At 44.4% G+C, this 20,195-nt stretch overlaps 1 protein-coding gene across 1 annotated transcript in view; it reads right to left on the bottom strand.

The window, feature by feature from the left end:
- Positions 1–11,995, bottom strand: part of LOC147417773 (uncharacterized) — a 54,171-nt gene extending 42,176 nt beyond the window's left edge. Inside the window, exons 1-6 of the mRNA XM_086507332.1 lie at positions 6,811–11,995; positions 6,498–6,703; positions 6,278–6,410; positions 5,953–6,169; positions 5,147–5,509; positions 4,359–5,053 (exon numbers count right to left, since the gene is read on the bottom strand). Coding sequence (XP_086363458.1) covers positions 4,359–5,053; positions 5,147–5,509; positions 5,953–6,169; positions 6,278–6,410; positions 6,498–6,703; positions 6,811–11,823 — 6,627 coding nt within the window. The 5' untranslated portion in view covers positions 11,824–11,995. The remainder of the gene's footprint in view (positions 1–4,358; positions 5,054–5,146; positions 5,510–5,952; positions 6,170–6,277; positions 6,411–6,497; positions 6,704–6,810) is intronic.
- Positions 11,996–20,195: the final 8,200 nt, after the last annotated feature.

The raw sequence follows: 20,195 nt of genomic DNA, 5'->3' as shown, positions 1-20,195 counted from the left end.
GGTACTTCATGATGTTCCTGTATCAAAATTTTCCTCAAAGAGCCTTTGTGTGGAACACAAATACGATCCATGTAGTAGATTAACTCATCCACTATTGTATATGCTGCGAACATATTCATCTCTGACGGAGTGGGGCTTAAATTTGAGGGCTCGGAAAACATCTCCAAAGTCTTTGTCTGTCAAATATTCATTCTTGAAACACGCAGGAATTTCCATCTGCACATTTGTTATGGCAAAATTGGTTGCTTGAGGCATGCGGCTCAAAGCATCTGCTACCACATTTTGTAGACCAGGCATATACTGAATCACCATGTGAAAATTTGCCAAAAATTCAATCCATCTTCCTTGACAAGGATTCATCACTCGTTGAGTAAAAATATACGTTAAAGACTGATGATCTGTTTTAACCACTGAATCCGCGCCAAGAAGGTAATGTTTCCAAGTGCGGTAAGCATGTACGATAGCCAAAAATTCCTTATTATATACTGGGTATCGCATTTGTACTGCTGAAAATTTTCAACTATCAAAAGCAATGACACGATCATTTTGCATGAGAACAGGTGTTTCTGCTGGTACGGGCGACAGAGGTATGTACTCCGGAATACGTAACTCGTTGTGAACACGTACCAGGGACTAGAGGGATATAATATTGTTGACAACGTCCACTTGCACTCTGCCAATGAGTAGGCAAGATAGGGGTAGCGCCCAAGGAGAAACTCGTAATGCTAAAGGTGGTGAGATTCACGAGTTAGAAAAATATGCCACACCACCCAAGTCTGGAACTGTGTCTAGTGGCGGTGGGTGACGTAAAGTAAATATTCCTGCTGGACCGGCACGGCCTGTGGCACGGGAACAGGTGCAGGGACGGATTCTGGAACGGGTTCTGGAGAATCCGGAATAATAATGACCTCTGGTGCGGGTACGGTCAATTGTTCGGGCTCTGGAGTATCGAAAATAAGAATTAACTCGCGTGCCGGGAACGAGTGCGCCAGCAAAATTGCGTCGGAAATCTCGTCTATGTACGAGAAATAGGGGACTGGAACATCGAAAGCATCGCCGGCCATGATGGCGAAGAATCCCGCGCGTGCACCAGGCGAAGGCCAGACTATGTAGCGCGGAAAATTGACAGAAGAGGGGGCGACAGCAATCGCTCACGCTCCTGCTGAATTCTCATTGCGCTGGTTGTTTTGCTGGCTGCCGTTGGTGGCCTATTCTTTTTTTTTTTAATGTTTGGTACCCAATGGGTGCCCACTTAAACTTTTTGGGCGGCCGGCCAATTCCCTTAAAATTTTAATGGGTGGCCAAGTTGAATAATCTCCAACGCTGGCTCTGTAAAAGTGATACGCTGCGTTGGAAAATGCCGAACGCTGCCAGCGTGGGCTGCAGTGCGTGTGTTTCCGGGTGAAGGGACGGTCGGAATGCACGTGCTCGCATCAGATGCGCAAGGGGGGGGTGCGACTCTTCATGGGGAAAGTCACAATTCATCCACAAGAAGAGTCACTTCCTGCTGGATAGGCTTACTCCAGAAGTGCAGCCGGTATGCCGCAACACCCAACTCTGTCTTCTGTCTTCTGCCTAACTTTATAAATATGTAGAAGAGAAGATTACCTCATACTGAAGTTGATATTGTCCATCTTTCTGCTGCTTCCATGCAACTCCGGAAAGGGGGGGAGAGGGTAGCGGCGAGGTGAGAGGCTCACAACCTTCGGGTCCCGGGATAAAAATTTGCTCTGATACCACTATGAGGATTCTAGGTACTAATCCTTTATTAAGTACTTCAACTCGTGATTAAGACTTAAGAAACTTGAACTGTACTCGAGACAAGACTTAGAAAACTCTGTGTTTGATTGATTGATAGTGTGATACAAGGGCTCCTTATATAGGAGACGAAGAGATATAAATGAAAAGACACATCTGTTGGTGAAGAGAAATGACTATAGATGTAAAGACATCCTTTCGGCGAAGAGTTGTAACCATTGGGCGAAGAGTCGCACCCGTAGAGCGAAGGGGTGTGACCAGTAATCGAAGGAGTGTGGCTTTTGGCGAAGAGGCACGTCTCTTGGGCGAAGAGGTGTGACCATCCAAGCACAGGGGTTCTCCTTGGCATGGCACTTCGCGTATCTGCATCAATGAGTAAGTATTGTAATGTGGTTAAGTTACAAACGTGACAATTAGGGAGTACGCTTCCGCATCAACTAACCCATCATGGAGATCGGCATCAGATACACAGATCCAGATCTTAAGTACCAAGATCTGCTTGCCTTGTATACAAATATGGAAAGAGTTGGAGAAAGGATCCCTAACCCTTTTTTGCATTCACATTCGCATTCGCATTCGCAAGTAGCGTGCATCTACTTCCATCGACATGGAACCATTGAAAATACCTCCAAGGACCTTTACCTTTCATCCTAACCCGCAATGTTTACACGACGGGACTATTCGAGTGGTAATACTTACTCGCAAGGTAGAGTCAGCACCAAGGCTGGTCTTCTCTGTTGTAAGGCTACCTAGGAACTTGTATGGTCAATGTTTACATTGCAAAAGTGCCTACATCCGCATTCCAATTTATGCAAGAGGTTTCAAAACTGGAAACCCTAATCTAATGGACTGGTACTAATCCTCCTAGAATTCTAGACACTCCTATCTAGGGATAGGTGGAAAACTCGCTCTGGAAGTCCATGAAGTATGTACACGTGGCACACAGAGCCATGTGCAAACAACTTTAGCACTTCTAATTGTTTGAAATTGAAAGAGACCTTCACACTTGAGACCAGACACGAAGTGGCGAAGAGTTCCACTCCGAAAAGCAATGGACCCTAACTAGGCACCCCTTACGGTATTTCTTTATTGATTAATTCACAGGTACAACAGCCAAGAGAAGCACTCAGAATCAATTACTTTCGAAAACTTCGCACAACAAGCTCCAATATGCTACGCCAACATTCACACGTGTTTTGAAGGCAAATCGCGGCACAACTTATGATGGAAATCACTGGCTGCTTTTCCAGCTTTTTGGTGTTGGTTCGGATCGATTCTCACCTCTTTTCTTCATCATCAAATTGTGACAGCACCTACTACGAATCATCGATCCCATGCACATCTACACCAACAAAGTCTACGAGGCCATGGATTGAATGACTGTGGAGCAGACAATTGAGAAGACTATGCCAAAAAAGGATAACTACAAGGAAACGAAATCCTTGCATGTCTCCACGTGGAATGACTACTCCTCCCAACCACATATAGCAGCTTACTTGCTCGACCTCAAGGTACAAAGGTAACCGTAAAGTAAACGAGGGGAGAAGACCAACAGATGGCACATGGTCCAGATGGCACATGGTCCTGGAGCACCTTGCATTTGATCCTTCCACGCGGTAAAAGGTTAGAGATTAGTTCTCTCTCTATGACACAATGGAAGGGCTCCTCCAACACTCCTCATAGTTGCAAGCATTCATTGCATTTGAGTATTTGAATTCAAGAATGCCGAGTTTGCAAAAGAACGCATCAAGGGTGGGTGAGCTGGCATTCATGGTGGGCGTCCATAATCAAGAGCTAAACATTACACTTGGGAACTTAAATTTTAAGCATATACAATAAGGCTGGAAAAGCTTGAAAGTTAATACATGAGAACAATATGGAAAACTTAAAGTTCATAGCTCATTGCTCAAAGTTCAAACAAGAAATGTCGGCCTAAAATACAGACAAGTTTGCGCAAACGCTTGCAGAGGCTTGCAAGCACGTTTGTGGGAAACTTTGCATTCAAATGTGTAGATGCACAGGTGGATCACTCCGAGATTCGGGGACTATGCATTGGGTGCGCTTGGAGCCACTTTGGTCCAAGCAATTCTGAAGTGTCTACAATCACATTGCCTCTACAAATAAGAATCCTCTCGGGGGTGCACAAGGCCAATGATTTAGTTTTAGTGAGTGCTAACTTGTACATGCTTTGCAAATGGCCGCATATCCCTTCACTGAATTGGGTATGACACAAAAAGATTGCTCTACGGCCGACAAGTATTTGGAGGAATCGGTACAAGAGCTTGGTGATAGCTATGGCCACTAAGTCTCTAAAAAGTTGAGATTCAAATACTGCCTTCTCGTAAAGGGAACACTTCAAGAGCATCATCTTAATCCCCCTATCTAGTTAGGTTTTAGCCTGATGAGGCATACATATAGTTTTCAAAAATACGCTTTTTTTGCTGTTTTCTACACTCGCCTCCTTCCCTAACTTTTACCAGTTACCAGACCCCATTCCATGGTCTAGAGATGCAAGGCAGGCTAAACCATAATAATGCCTAGCTAAGAGCTAATCCCCAAAAAATGGGAGCGTGGAAATCGAAGACCTAAAGAGACAATACCTGAAAAGGAGCAGTAAAACCTGTATCAAATAAATTTGGAGCAGTAGAAATTGACATCACAGAGGACCCAGCAATTGTATTTCGCTGAGTTTGAATCAAGCTGGATGCCCCATTATGGTGCTGGGAAGCCATCAACCCATTTGATCCAGCACTTAAATCACCATCATTCACTGCTAGGGCCCCTGAAGATGCTGTTGGTATTGGTACATGAGTCCAGTCAGGTTGCTTGCCAGAAGGATGATAGGCAGCTCCCATGAAGCTCACACCAAGCTGCCCAAATTGCCCCACTGGTGTATATGGATTGGTGTAGACCAACATGTGAGGGTGCCCTTGGATGCTAGACAGTCCTGCTGGACTCAGAAACGGTGGCCCTCCATAATAGGAATCCGGAGCACCCACATGCCTTTGCTGCCATCCTGAAAGTCCAGGCTCCATCGAGGCCATAGATGCATCTTCACGAGGGCCAAAATTAAAAACTGATCCTCCAATCAGAGAATTGATTTCTAAGCATGGAAAAGTTGGAGCTCCACCTTGCATCGACTGTAACACTACTCCTGAGGAGTTCGGAAGGGTCATTGAAGACGCTTGAAATAAACTTGGAGGAGTTTCAACTGAGAGATCAGCTGGAAGAGCTACAGCAATAGGATTGTCCGAGGCACAATTATTCTGCATCTGAGCATTTGCAGCTGATGAACCTTCACAAATTTCCAGAACATACAGTATGTCAGCCTTTGATTAATTGTTCAAGTGAACCATCCAAAAAACTGATCCAAAAAACACGTCCTTACCAGAAGTTATTGAATTGCAGCCAACATGCATCTCCGAAACTCTTCTATGAGAATGACTATCAATCAAATCGTCACTGTTGATGGCAGCAGCTACGACTGCAGAAGCTGCAGCTTCAGCTGCAGCTTCTGCTTCTAAATCGACAACTTTTACTTCAAAACCATCATCTTTTCTTCCAGAATCACCTTTCAGTGAGTAAGTTGCATCCAGATGTGAGTCTAAGAAACCAGTCACAAAACCATTTGCGTGGCTGGATATGTGAGGTGGATCTGATCCAAAATCGATAGGAGATCCTGTTCTTGCAGCAGACACTCGAGTTGGAGAATAATTATCTGGAGGGATGAGAGTTGGGGAAGTCACTGCACCTGGGAACATAAAACCAAGTTACATGTATGCAGTGCTCACATACATACAGACAATTATCTATGCATGCGTGCACATATGTCGCAGGCACGTATATGCTGATGCTGCCTGTTGTTAATAAAAGCATTTACGCTTGTGTGTGCAACTTCTTAGTATGTGCATACGTATGTCTGTGTACATTTAGAGAGAGGGCCACGCATATATTACTAGAACTACTCTCATATACATACACATGCATACAGACAAGTCAATAATTGTGTGTACATACACACTTAAACACCATGCATTGATATATTAAGTAGGAAACCCAAACACATACAGCATAGTAAGCTTACACCGTCTTGTCTCCATCTAGAGATCTAGTGAGACATCAAACAGCAAAGATTTCTATTTGAGTACGTGTCTAGCTACAGATATATAGAAACCATAAAGTGCATAGACCTACCAAACTGGATTTTCTCTCCAGCTAATAAGGAGCTTAGGGGCCCTGATGCCTTCATTGATGTGACTGTTTTCTCAGCAGACAATGAAGATGAACAAGGTAAAACTGCATCCAGAGACGAAATGGCCTTTTCAGGACTGCGCACTGACTCTGAAAATGGCCCATCCAGTCTAAATGGTTTCATAGCCTCTTCAAGCTGAATTTGTGTCAAGCTGACAACCTACCACAGAGACAATGAAGATGAACAAGGTATGGCAAGAAAAAAATATAAGTAGGCAAATAAAAACCTGTTTCTCCCATCCCCATTGAAAGTTGTAAGAAACGTTACTTCTTGGTTAGACCGCTGCCCACCCCATGCAGCCATGGTTGAATGCTCGCTTGCATGATTATCATCTCCATAACCTGTGATGCTTTCAGGCTCCACTGTGTGAGTCTTAGAAGCTGATGTAGCTCGGGCCCCCCTTCGTATAACACACATAGAACAGAACATTAGCACAACAAAATTGACTGAAAATAACTTAACCTAACGCCAAACCGATTATACTTACTTCGATGGCGTCAAGCTCCTCTTTGCTGAGGTTGCTGATGAGATGGCTGTTGTTACAGTTGAAAAGCCTGGCATACTTGATTTCCCATCGCTACGAGTAGACCGCCTTTTCACAATATTCTTGCTCGAATTTGTTGCAGACATTCCACTGCTTACACCAATCTTTGCAGATGATCTTTGCTGCTTCTTGCCAGCCAGATCTTTTGACTGTAAAGAAGAATCCAAAAATCAAGACCGACAAAGCAAGGCATCAGAAGGCTAGCTAGAAATAAGAATTAGGACTGTTCCTTGAAAAAGGAAAAAGCAAGTCATACCCCTACATCCTGAGTCTTTGATTTATTCTCCTTCTCACGCTGCTCCCGCAACTCACGTAGCAATTGGCGCTTGGACCTCACCTTGATGAAATCATCTTTATCGTTAGGGGTCTCTATTCCAGGCTGCTCAAAGACACGAACTACACCAGTTCGAAACGGTGCATCTTCAGCATTCTCTACTTCATACTTTTTCAAAAGACTCTTTGATTTACTCATTGTTGCAGCCACACTTTGATTAACAGGTGGTGGATTTGCAGTAACCTGTGGTGAAGTGAGAGGGACAGCCCCAACTGACGGCCCATTCGCATCACCACCATTTGAATTGTGACCTCCTGAACCCCTTTTAATATATCGGTATCCCACACCATCTTTAGCATCATTAATACTCGGAAATGGACCTGATAAGGAATCTGACACTGCTGTCTCTGAATCAAAAAGCGGTGCAGGTTCTCGCACTCTGTATTCAGCTCGACGGTAATTCCTTCGATACATTCTTCCCCGAGAAAATCTTTTTGCTCCCCCTTCAGGCCAACTTTCCACTGCCACCTGGGAGGCCTGATAGGGATAGTGGTGCCCACCACGACCAGGGAATCTTCCTCGACCTCGTCCCAATATTCCTTGATATCGAGGATTACTCCTCCTACGTCCACCACGTAAATGCCTGCCAGAAGGCCTTGCATTATTATCAGGCTCACCACTATCACCTACCCAAGTTGACTCAAACTTATCATTTGCCCTCATCTTTTCACCAGTCTGAGCATCGAGCTTTGAAGCTGAGTCAGTGGCAGCATTTTCCACTTCTGACTCCACAAGAGAAAGCTCGGTTTCTCTTTCAGCTGTAATTGTGGAGCCAATCCTCTTTCCTGATGCCACCTCAGCAATTTGCGCATGATCCTTCAGTGCCGAGTCATGACCTGTGGATGCAGTTGGTGTACCTTCCACAGAAGCAACGTCTTCAAGGCTTCCCCGCCCAGTGCAATCTGCAGAATTGATGTTCATACCTGCTGCAACAACTACTTCAGCGTGCAATGGACTATGCTGTGTTGAAATGGTTTGCCCTGGTGCACTGAGCACCTGCACAGGGGAGGGAGCCATTTGTGTCATAGATAACGCCTGACTTATAGCAAGAGATGGGCCTATCTGCCCAAATTGAAAAATAGAAGCAGGTTGATGACCATGTAGGTGAGTGAGCTGAGGGATTTGAGGATGAATATGTAGAGGCATCTGTATTGAACCGATTTGAATCGCATTGGGCAAAAGCGGCACACTTGGTAGTAAACCTAGTTGCACATGGAAGGGAAGATCCTGTTGATTTGGAATGGTGTGTACAGATGGCAATGCTGGTAGACTAGCACCTACGTGATTAAGTGAGCCTGATTGAGGAAGGGGGACAGCCATGAAGGAGAAGGGCTGCTGGAATTGTTGCACTAAAGATTGTCGTGAACTCAAACCTTCCAAATGTCTTATTTGTGCATCACTTGAACCAACAGGTAGAAAAGGGGCTTGATTAAGGAAAGAATGCATCTCTTGGTCTTGTACTGTCTTCTCTGAAATGAACTCGTCTGCCTTTCTTACTGCTGCTTCTCCATTATGCAACTCCGCATTCAACACTGCCGTCTGTTTCTCCACCTGTTCTGAGATACATACCTCCTGTAGGGGCCCTTCCAAGTTGGCACTTGCAGCATCTTCTACCAAGCAGCTGCTATCAGCAGTCTGTGCAATGTGCTGGTCCACATCTTCATCCTTAATCTCAGAGCGCATTATAAGACAATCTCTCTCGACATCGGCCTGCCCTTGAGGAGATCTCTGTACTTCTGTTCTTGCTTCCTCATGACACTCAACAACACATTCCTGATTCTGGTCTTCCTGGCAGATTTCCCAATCGACTGGCTTCTGAGATTCACCATCTTCCGAACTTTCTTGGGCCTCCGTGAGATCAGATATTTCATCAACTTCTCTGTCTGTGTAAGTCTCAGAAACAACATCTGAATGTGGCTCTTGCTCCTCCTCCTGTTCAGGTTGAACCACCACATCTTCAATGGTATCATCAGAAAACTGAGAGCCAGCATCAGATAGCACAACCTCTTCAGATGGAACAGCCTCAAATGGCTCACAAAGATATGCCGAAGCATCCTGATTAACTGTAACTGGCCCAGCGCATTCATCTCCTGGTAGGTGCCGGTTTTCCTCATTCAATGGAGGAGGCCCCTCAGCGTACTCTGTGCCACCCACAGAACCTCCAGACTGGATTTCATCCGCCTCAAAAGCTTGCTTACGCAACATTGCACTTCCTGGAGGTGGAGGAAGCACCCTCGGTTGTTTTGGGAGAGACTGGCGAATACGTCCATATGGAGGGTATTCGGAAAGATCAGAATTCTGAGGATAGGTTGGAAGAGACCTGTTAGTATCTCTAACCCACCAGTCTCTTTCATCTGAGTCATCAAGTGCCCTGCTCTCCTTTGGTCTCATTGGACTTTTCTGTACACTGAAATTTCTGAGAAGGGGTCCCCGCTGTTGCTCTTCACTATCCTGCAGAGAACGATCAGTTCGCAATTGCAGAAACTTCGGTGGACCTTTTTGGGCTGATCGTGGCTCATGTCCACTAACTGAAGCATCTCTTTTCCATGTCTGAGTAACCCTCGCGCCTTCTGATGGGAGTCCATTCTCTTCTTTCACTATAGGTGACACTCGAGGAGACCTTAAAATGCTCGGCAGGGGGGTGTTTCCTGAAACAGGTGATTTCAACAGAACCTGGTCAGAGTCTTCGTCCAGGCTGCCAGGAGAAGATAATGATTTCCAATGATGGTCCCTGTTTGTTTCATTCTTTCTTAGCCCACCTTTCTGACTATCCATGCCGACATCTTTTGATGCTGTCCTCATAGTAGAGCCTCTCTCCTTCTGTAAAACCTCCTCTTGCCTTTTCTCCAATTCTCGTTTTGCCATGCGCTCTTCAAGCTCCAAAAGCTTCCTCTTGGCAGCATCCTTTCTCCTTTCCTCCTCTATTTCAGCCATATGCTTCTCTTCTTCCCTGGCCCTTCTTGCTTCTTCGACCTTTCTCGCTGCCTCTTCTGCTTCTTTCTGTGCTCTGTAGGCAGTTTCTCTAGCCTCTTCTTCAAGCTTGAGCCGCAACTCCTCCTCTTCTCTGGCAATCCTCTCTTGTTCTTCCTGCTCCTTTCTTGCAAGCTCAACGGCCCTCTCTCGTTCTTCAACTGCCCTTTGACGTTCCTGCTCCAACATCTTCTCTACCCTCTCTAGCTCTGCCTCAAAGGACTCCCTAGCAGGGTCTCGATATTCATCAGCATTCAAAGATTCCTTCTTTGTTTTTGACTGTGGAACAAAGAATCCAGCAGACTGATTGCTGATACCATCTCCTAGAAAAGGATCCTCATTGTGTACCTGGCCATAAAATCCTGAAACTCTTTTCTCCCTTTTATAGTCCATTCCAGACTGATTTTTCACATCAGATCCACTAAATGAAAAACCAGTTCCTCTTGCCAACCTTTGCCCTGAAGCCGGGACACTTCCTGGAAATCCTTGCCTGCCAAGAAAAACATCTTTTCCAAACTTAGAATCATTCCACTGCCCTCCATCATGATGTGATCCTGGTCTCACATCTTGAGAGAAAATGTCCCGCCCAGCAACATCGTGTCTTGCATTGTTCCCTTCTCGAAAATATGCCCTCCCGTTAGAGTAACCATCTTGATCTACCCTAATGTTTGGACTCGCATATCTCGCATCTCTATTCAGATTTAAATCCACTGCAGGAAAGCTCCAGCCCCTCTTCAGAGTGTCATTTCTTCCAAGATTGTTGCTCAATCTCTCAAGATCTCCCCTTGAATGATTCTCAAACCTACCTCCATCCATATGATCTCTCCTTAAATCCCCATCCTTCACATAGACAAATTTTGATGCAGGCATTGTAAGGCTTGAGAAATCGGGCTCGTTCCTGCCTGAATAACCTGGTCTTGATGTGGGACGCCTATAATCAATGTCAGAATTGCGATTCGAAGACCAGTTACCTGCCATCTGGAACCCATCATTTCTTTCACCCCACTGACTCTGTTGCGCACTTTCCTGTGTTCGAACACTTGAAAGTGTCTCCCTCTCATCATCTGCCCAATTGGAAGTGTGAGTCAATTTTACCAAAGGAGAAGGTCCCCGAGGATAGGCACTACCCCTAGCAACATCATCATCATCAGCCTGATCCAAAAAAGTTGACCTTGCATGAATCCGTATAGGCTGAGCAGGCTGAAACTGTCTGTCAAGGAAACGATTTGATTGCCGATGATCATCTCCTGGAAAAGGTTCCTTCTGCTGGGGAATATTGTCCTCGTACATAGACGCAGGGTGCTTGTCCCGCTGATTTTGTTGCGAATCTCTGGCGCGTGATGGAGGAGGTAGAGAAGGAGATGAAGGAGCAGCGGCAGCTTGAAGAGTGGGAAAATCTTCACCTCTAAAAACGACTGCTTTCGCAACTGGCGCAGGTGCAGCAGGAACACCATATATTGGTGCCTCCCCAACACCTGGGGGACTATAAGTAGATTGCCTGCCTCCCGAAAGTAACCTTCTTTCTGGAGCCTGTGACGCCCCATCTGAAGCAGAAGCTCGATTGCCCCATGATGCTGCATCCCCTTTAAGAACGTCAGATCTTGAAGCAGTTACATCTGCACTATCATCTCCATTCTGCTTGTTCCAGCCCGAAGATCCAAGGCTTCCAACAAGGGCAATGGTTGGATCATTACCTGAGTGTTCTCGTCGCAATGAGGGCAAGTTCACAGGGCGTGGCACAGCAAGCTTTGAAGTCCTTGATACAGTAGCCGATGATGATGCTGAAGTAGATGAAACCCTGGAAGGACGTGAGAGTGAGACCATGCCACCATAGCTGTTGCTGAAACTCCGTGATCGGCCCAATCCAGTTGAAGCGGAGGTACCATTTGACAGAGGGAGAGTTTGTCCATAAGAGTTGTTGAGATTCACAGGAACGAACTTAGAAGAGCTGCCAGTACGTGCCATGGACTGTGCAAACAAGCTGAATTAGCGTTTAGGGTTTATCTGGACTATGAGATTACCAGGTTTCTGATGCCCTATACACTAACGCAGTATCTGCACAGATGCAGACCCCCGTCCCTGTGGGATGAGCTCTCTTCTTGTGAAGAAAGTGGTCACTTTGGACGGCAAGTTTGGGCAGAAGGACAACTCGTAAACATATAGGGATATTTATTTGACTCAAACAGTCGGCATTTTTATTGATAATAATATAGACCTCTAAGCTCAAGCATCTATCAAACAAGTCTTGAACTCAAGACGTCCTCGTATGGGAAATGAGATGACAAACGTACACCTGAAATGAAATGAATCACAATCGTAGCCTAAAAGCGGTCAAGAGACAAGATCGATGCTAAGTCTTAAGAATTGTCAGAATGGGGATAAGAAGGAATTAATTTCTAACGAGATCAATGCGAGAAACAAGGTATGCACTCAATCAGGTTAAGCGTGGATAGATAGGGCTAATGGGTGAATAGTAGTCTATACCTAGGTTTAAAACAAGGCTCCTAGTTGCTTTTCTAGAATCCCCTTGAATGGCGTCAGACGTTGTGTACAGACAAGGTGTGAGACACAAAGACAAACAGTATGGTGGAGCTTCAATCACATCAACAGATGGTAGAGCTCTTTATTCTATATTAGATTAAAAGATAGTGTATTTAGTTTATAAGGTTAATGTATGAGCAGTTGACCATCATGACAAAGGGTCGAAAGGCACAGGGCCCTATAACACCAACAATCTTCCACTTAAAGGTCAATGTGCCTTCTAGCAAGGTATGGGTGTGAACACTCAACATTGTGCAAACTTCTAGATCTTTGGTTAATATATTAGCAAAGTTGTCGACAATCTATGTAAAACTTGACAAACTTGATGTGCTTGTCCTCAAACACCCCACAAATGAAATGATATTTTGCATCAATGTGCTTTGTTTTTTTATGAAACACTTGATTTGTGCTAGGTGGATAGCACTTTGATTATCACAATGCAAAATTGGTACTTCTACCCAAATCTCCCATTTGACAACTAAGCTAGCTTACTCCCTAGCATCTAACAACAACATACTTTGCTTTTTTGGAGATATAGATGTTTGCCTTAAGTACATACACCCATGCATGCATGGAGTAATTATCAATGAAAGTTAGAAAGTACAAATATTTCCCACAAGGAGGGATCTGCATTGGACCACAAGCATCATTGTGTACAAGCTGCAATTTGCAAGTAGCCCACACAGAACCATCCTTAAAATATTGCATTTCACCCAAAAAGCAGACTTCACATACTGTTAACCCTCACGCACATTCCTATCACCTACGACGGACGCTGTATTATTTATTTGGTAGAGTCAGGTATCGGGCTTGTCGGTCCAATAGGAAAAGGGTAAGAGTGATCGCCGATGAGAGGTGCACTCTAATTGAAACATTCAAGGGATTAGTTGGCTAAGCATGGGCGCCCAAGTGTGAATGGGGCGAGCTCATATAAAAGTCAACTAAACCTAAAATTCCCTCATTCTCTCATTTGGGCAATTGAAGAGTGCTCTTGCTCCATCTCCATCTTCTTCTTCTTCATCTCCTTGTGTGTGTGTGTGTGTGTGTGTGTGTGTGTGTGTGTGTGAGAGAGAGAGAGAGAGTGTGTGTGCGATTGAGCATTGCGGCGGCACGACGGCGGCGAGGCGGTTGAGCGCGGCGTAGCGGCGTCTCCCCCTTCTTCGCGGCGAGGAATCCTCCACGACAGGAAGCGTAAAGCGGTGAGTGACACACCAACGCCATCTTTGAGCCTACTAGTTTAGGTATGTTGTGTGCTTGGAGCCATTTGTGGCTCGCACACAGTGTATCAGCAAGTTCCTTACATTGACACGTGCGACAGACGCGCACATTTTTGGCGCCGCTGCCGGGGAATGCCATGCACTAAGCTTGAATGGCACTTTGTGCTTCTTTTGTGGTGCAATTTCAATTGTAGGAAAGGTAAGGATGGAGGGTGTGTATGTTGAGAAGAAGGATTTTGTGTTGCTACTGTGTATTTCTTTGTTAATGGAGTTTTCAAAGGTACTGTGTTTTTTCTCTATGTAAGGTCTTAGTATTAAAGTTGTTATTTCTGTGTAATGCAAAGTACAGTAAGTAGGAAGTAGATCTGTGAGAGCTAATGAAGTGTGTTAGTGTGTAACAGTAGGTGTATTAGTTGTAAGTAGGTAGATAGAGTGTGTGTGTGCTCACGCGTAGGCCGCGACGATCTTATCCCAAAACAAAAAACAAAAACAAAAAACAAAAAAAAAATAAAGGTAGGATTGGGATCGGGAATATCTCCCAAACCCAACCCCAAGCTCACGCTCAAGCTTAGGCATCTATCGCTCTTTAAAATTACGAATTTTAGCTTCACACGTAGCTAAAAATCGATTTTTTTGAGGACCAACAAAGCTTCAGGTGACCAAACGTTGTGCTGTAAAGCACACCGCGACCCACTGAGTGATACGCTCGTTTTGAGCTATCACACACTTTAATCAAAAAAATGATCATTAAAAAACATTAAAAACGTAAAAAACATGAGTGAAAAAGGACGCTTAAAAAAGTAAGCGGTTAACCTTCGAGGTTATTTGCCGACGCTTGTAGGGTGCCAAAGGCACGTGCATCTGCGCTCTGCTCGTGTGCTAAAGACGGAGCAACTAGAGAGAATCCACCTACCTTAGGTTCCAGGCCCTCGGCGGGGACCCAAGGTAGTACAAACCAAGACCCGAACATAGCGGCTAGTGACTCTTCCTCTAACTACAACGTCATGGAGGGTTTCCCGATGCCTAATCTCGATAGCTCAAGCCAAGACATGCATGCCATGGGCCCGCGGCCCGGGCCGAGCGTGCTTAGCCGCTTGAAGGAAACCTTTAGTAGAGCCACTCGCTCCGAACATGAAGCTAGTGACATAAATGAGGGGGGTGGGGAAGTAAATTCTCCATTCGTGACCAACATAGACCCTATGCCCTTAGAGAATGTGCACGTGAATACTTCATTCACTGCACCTCCTAACTCTTCAGAGTTTTTTCCCTCCGAGGTCATACTACCCGATAGTAGAAGCCTTGCCGAAGTGCAAGAGGTTGAGCGATATATCCTTGCAACAAGGGAAAAGGAAATCGAGAGCTTACGCAAGGCGAAGCAACGAAGAGAGTTAAAAGCGAAAGCCCCTATGTCAATATCCTTGCTAAGAGAGCAATCAAGTGCTCCTGACTTAGCAACCGCTAAGGGCCAACCCCTAGAAAGCAACATTGCATCTAGCTCGAAGGACACCCCTAGCACCTCAATCCTAGATGGAGCGTTCTTAAATGAGAACTGGGAGTACGAACTACAAACAGAAACTCTGACCAACCTATCCATAGGTCGCACCTATCACGTGGATTGGTTAGGTGTCCTACAATCCACAATGGGTGCTACTAGTGTGGAGGATCAACAACAAAGAGTTTGTGAGGTCATCCATAGGGTCATTGAGTTAGAGAGACAGAACAAGGGGATCAACATGCCTTCAACGGGTCTCATGAGATTCTTGGATACAGGAAAGGCTAAACAACCGACCTTATCGCAAATGGAGACTCCCTCGGTAAGTCCGATGGATCCTCCATATGTTGTTTCGCCAGGGGTCTCAGTGCAATCTGAGCCCACAAGTGATAGCTTTACCTTTCTGAGTCTAGCTCATCTTTCCCTCGATGACACCACGGCTACCATGCCTACCCCAATGATGGGCATACCAAGAAACACGCCATGGACCTCATTTGTTAGTAAAGCACCACTACATGGTAGCTCAATGCCTGCAACAGTACCTACAAGTGTGTACCAATCGTATGCACCTATGGGTCATCGCACTCATGTAGTCCCTACCTCTCCCATTGTTTCAACAACCTATTCTCCACAACCACAACACCCAAGTTCTTATTTCCATGGGACCATACTGACTAGCATTAGCATGTCACATCCGACGTCTGCTATGCCTAGGGTCACACATATGAACTATGGACCACCACATGGCACAACATCGTACCCAATGTGGAACCCAATGGCTTCCTTTGCGCCAAGCCCGATGCCAATACCTACTCCACATGTAGTCTCTAGAGCACCTCCACCCATAGTGCCTACTCACTTAGGTGACTTGGCAACCTTTGCTCAAGCTATTGGTTGATCTATTGCTGAGAATATGTGTAACACGCCTGATAGAGAGCCTAGAAGTAAGGCAATACAAATAGACAAGCTCACAACAAAATTTAGTGGAGACGGGGACGTGAGAAAGCATATCGAAGTGGATGGAGCTGGGGAGATGCCAATAGAGGAGGAACACTTAGATCCACAACCCAACGTAGATGAGAACCTTGTTATAGAAATACCTGTTAACAAGTTGGGACAATACTTTGAGGGTGATGAATCCAATGCGACTATACCAATCACTACTAAGGGATTAACTGTGAAGGGAATCCTTGATGGTGGCGATGGGGTTAGCATTGTGACTAAAAAATGATGGGAAACTATGGGAAGACCTCACCTTGCGACCATAACCAGAGTAGTGAAGATGGCCAATGGGTCTATTGTTAAACCTATTGGGATGCTAGAAGATCTTAAAGATCAAGGTCTTTGGACATAAAAGAAGAATTACCTTCATTGTTATGGAGTTCTCCAAACACACTATGGCATCGGAGATGACCTTAGGGCATCCTTTCATGAGGGAAGCAAAAATGGTGTATGACTGGTCTAAAAACCATGTCTACTTGCAGTTCCAAGATTCTGTCATTCGAGTAAATCTTGTGACTGGTCGAGCACATCCTCTAGGAAACATGTTTATAATTGATCATAGATCTGACACCACAATTCACTCGGCCCCATTGCAGTATTGTTACATGTGTAAAGTGGACACTGATGTTGGGGAAGATTCTCCTTACATGGATGTACTACTTGGGATGACCGAGTCGGACAATGTGGATTGGGTCCACCTAGCAACAACCATAGACACTTGGGGAAACAGGGGGACGACTTGGGTAACACCTGAGGGGGATGAAATGCCCGTACCCTTAAATATGCTACAAGCAATGCATATAGCTTCTGGCAAGACTCATCCTAATATAACGAAGAAAACATACAAATGGGTCCCTAAAGCTTCTTTAGCGACCATAGCCAGTGCTAAAAGACAGAAGCCTGCTAAGAGACATCCCATTAGCCCCAAGAAATGTAAAGGAAGGTTGCGCTGGATTCCTAAAAAACTATTAATAACCCAAGGCTACTATAAAGGAAATGATCAAATTTGGGTGCCAAAACGTAAATTGTGCTCTTACTTGTCATCGGGCCCGTGTGAGCTCAATCCTGTGGCTCCAAAACAAATTGAAGATCGTGGAAAGGAAAAAATCACGGAATGCTACATACATGTTCCAGAGCTAGTTTGGGTACCGAAGAAAGAACGATTTGTTCCACCTAGCTCAGGAAGGGGGGAGTCCCATGAAGCTTCTAGCTCCTCATGTAATGCATCCATAGAGGCAAAAGCTTCTCCACAGCCTCCATCTACAATAGTGGAACTCCATAAAGTTACAAAGGAATCCACACCTCTCAGTGTTCAAGAATCACCTGATGAACCACTTCAAATTCGATCCTGAGAGAGTACCTTACCACCATTGCAACTCGATGAGGCATTTAAGGTAATAGAAAACTAATGGCAAAAATCCTCACCTAGTACCAACTAGAACAATTGGTTTCAAAGGGTGACGAGTATATTTCAAACGGTATGATCTACCCAAGGAAGGGGGGAATGTTTGATGACAGTCATCATTCACTCATTCCCCTCTCAACCTTCCTCCCTGACCTCTCAATCTCTCAATTTTAGGGAATGTATATATAAAGCCTTATACTCACAAAAAACAAAAATAATAAAGAGCAAGAGCAATTATCAAACGAGTATGCACAATAAAAGTCAAAACATTGACTCAGACCTACACATTTGCATCCGGTACACTGAAATAGAAACCTATGCCATAAAACATGTTTGATCCTCATCACTCGAGTGATGGAGGGTAGGTAGGATTAGTACGATAGGAGTGTTTCTGTTTTACAGTTGAGTGATTAGCAAAGTTCTTTCTTCCCACTGATGTGCCTCCTAGAGGTATTCTTTGTGTTTCCTAGCGTGTACAGGAACGTGTTGCTGTTGTTAGGATTTGGACCTTCATGGAATCTTTATCTCGAGTCACTCTTCAAATCAAGTGCAATTATCAATGCAAACAAGTGTTTCTTGTCCATTAGCATTGCCCCTTATTTTTTGCATCCATGTTTGTCTGCTTTAATTGTGATTGGTAGCATAATATTCAACACATTTGCTTAGTATCAAACAATAATTTCAATGTAATTTTTTGTCATAATCACTTGTCTAGGTTTAAAAATCAAGCAGTCCGACTAAGCTAGTTTGACCAAGCTACGTGCTAGAGATCTTCTCTTAATACCATGGGGAATGCCTTCCTAATAATCAATGGTTACTTAGGTTCTTAATCCGATTTAGGCAGCATTGTGTGAAATGTACTAGGGCTTTCTAGTGGGCTTAGTCCCTATTGACCTTTAGCTTAAGTATTATAAAGGGAGTTTACTAGTGTGATGAGCCTAGGGAGGGTAACAGTGTTATATGACCCCCTAAAGTTACAAAATGAAAATGTTGAAAACGTACAAAAATAAATAAATCAAAGTGCCACAATGTAAAATCTTAAGCTGGAAGAGAAATCTCAGCTTGATTTGGTACTTCACTCACATGTATCGCCTATGGTACTAGAGCCCTAGAGGTTCCCAGTGTGGGCGCTTTTCCTTGAAAAGCAAAAAACCCAAGGCATACAAAATAAGCACACTATCAAATTGAATCATTGTGAAAAGACTTCGGGGGGTCAAAGAAAAGGTAATCAGTTAGGTGATGATTTCATGAGAAATTCCTTTTATCGTAGCTTAACTACAAGGTCTTCTAGGCCCTCGCGATTAAACAACTTAACTGACTAGCGAAAATTGAGAAGCTTGCCCATGGTATTAATAGTCGATCTTTAGTGCCTTTCGACCGTTGAATTAGCGACCCCGAACTTGTTTATTTTTACCTTCCCAATTGTTTATGTGTTTGATTATATTGCAATGTAATGTTTATTGCTGACAAATGGTTTAGAATTATGCTACCAATCAATTTGTCTGCCTAAAACTGCATATGCTTTTTAATTGTATATGAGAATGCAATTACTATGCCAATGTTGTTTGATTTTGAAGTGACTGAAGAAGGCTAAGGACATTCATCTCAAATGCTCTTCCACCTCAACGAACGAGCTTCAACTCAATAGCTTCCGAGGACGGAATCTACATCAGGAAGGGGGGATGTTAACCCTCACGCACATTCCTATCACCTACGATGGACGCTGTATTATTTATTTGGTAGAGTCAGGTATCGGGCTTGTCGGTCCAATAGAAAAAGGATAAGAGTGATCGCTGATGAGAGGCGCTCTCTAACTGGAACATTCAAGGGATTAGTTGGCTAAGCATGGACGCCCAAGTGTGAATGGGGCGAGCTCATATAAAAGTAAACTAAACCTAAAATTCCCTCATTCTCTCATTTGTGCAATTGAAGAGTGCTCTTGCTCCATCTCCATCTTCTTCTTCTTCATCTCCTTGTGTGTGTGTGTGTGTGTATGCGTGAGAGAGAGAGAGTGTGTGTGTGCGATCGAGCATTGCGGTGGCACGACGGTAGTGAGGTGGTTGAGCGCTGCGTAGCAGCGTCTCCCTCTTCTTCGTGGCGAGGAATCCTCCACGACAGGAAGCGTAGAGCGGTGAGTGACACACCAACGCCATCTTTGAGCTTACTAGTTTAGGCTTGTTGTGTGATTGGAGCCATTTGTGGCTCGCACACAGTGTATCGGCAAGTTCCTTGCATTGACACGTGCAACAGACGCACACACATACATGTTTCAATAGTGCCTCAAGAGGGAAAATGAAGCAGCCATATCATATTTCTGCAGTGGAAAAATTCAAATCACCAAAATGAGCATGCCAAAGCTTTGCATTTGAAATAGCCTTAAAATAAAAAATGTCCACGGTGAATCTTCCGCACATTTCCTGTAATCATTGAGCTTATACACCCCATGGAATAAAGTTACCAGATGCCATAATAGTCACCAAAACTAGAATTGTGCATGGTATAGTTGTCATCTTGTCAGAGAATCTAGTACTTACTTTTAAATTCATTGAAATTTAACTACGAAAGGAGAGAGTTTTCTTTTAAGAGAAAGATAACAAGGAGATGATATAGGTTGGGGCGTGTTGATTTCTTTGCACAAATACACATTAAAAACACTATAATCATGCACATAATTCAAAGA

This window comes from Adiantum capillus-veneris, chromosome 30 (assembly GCF_014529385.1).
Source record: "Adiantum capillus-veneris isolate H3 chromosome 30, ASM1452938v2, whole genome shotgun sequence".
NCBI classification, from domain to species: domain Eukaryota; kingdom Viridiplantae; phylum Streptophyta; class Polypodiopsida; order Polypodiales; family Pteridaceae; genus Adiantum; species Adiantum capillus-veneris.
This window is presented reverse-complemented; position numbering and strand designations above follow the sequence as displayed.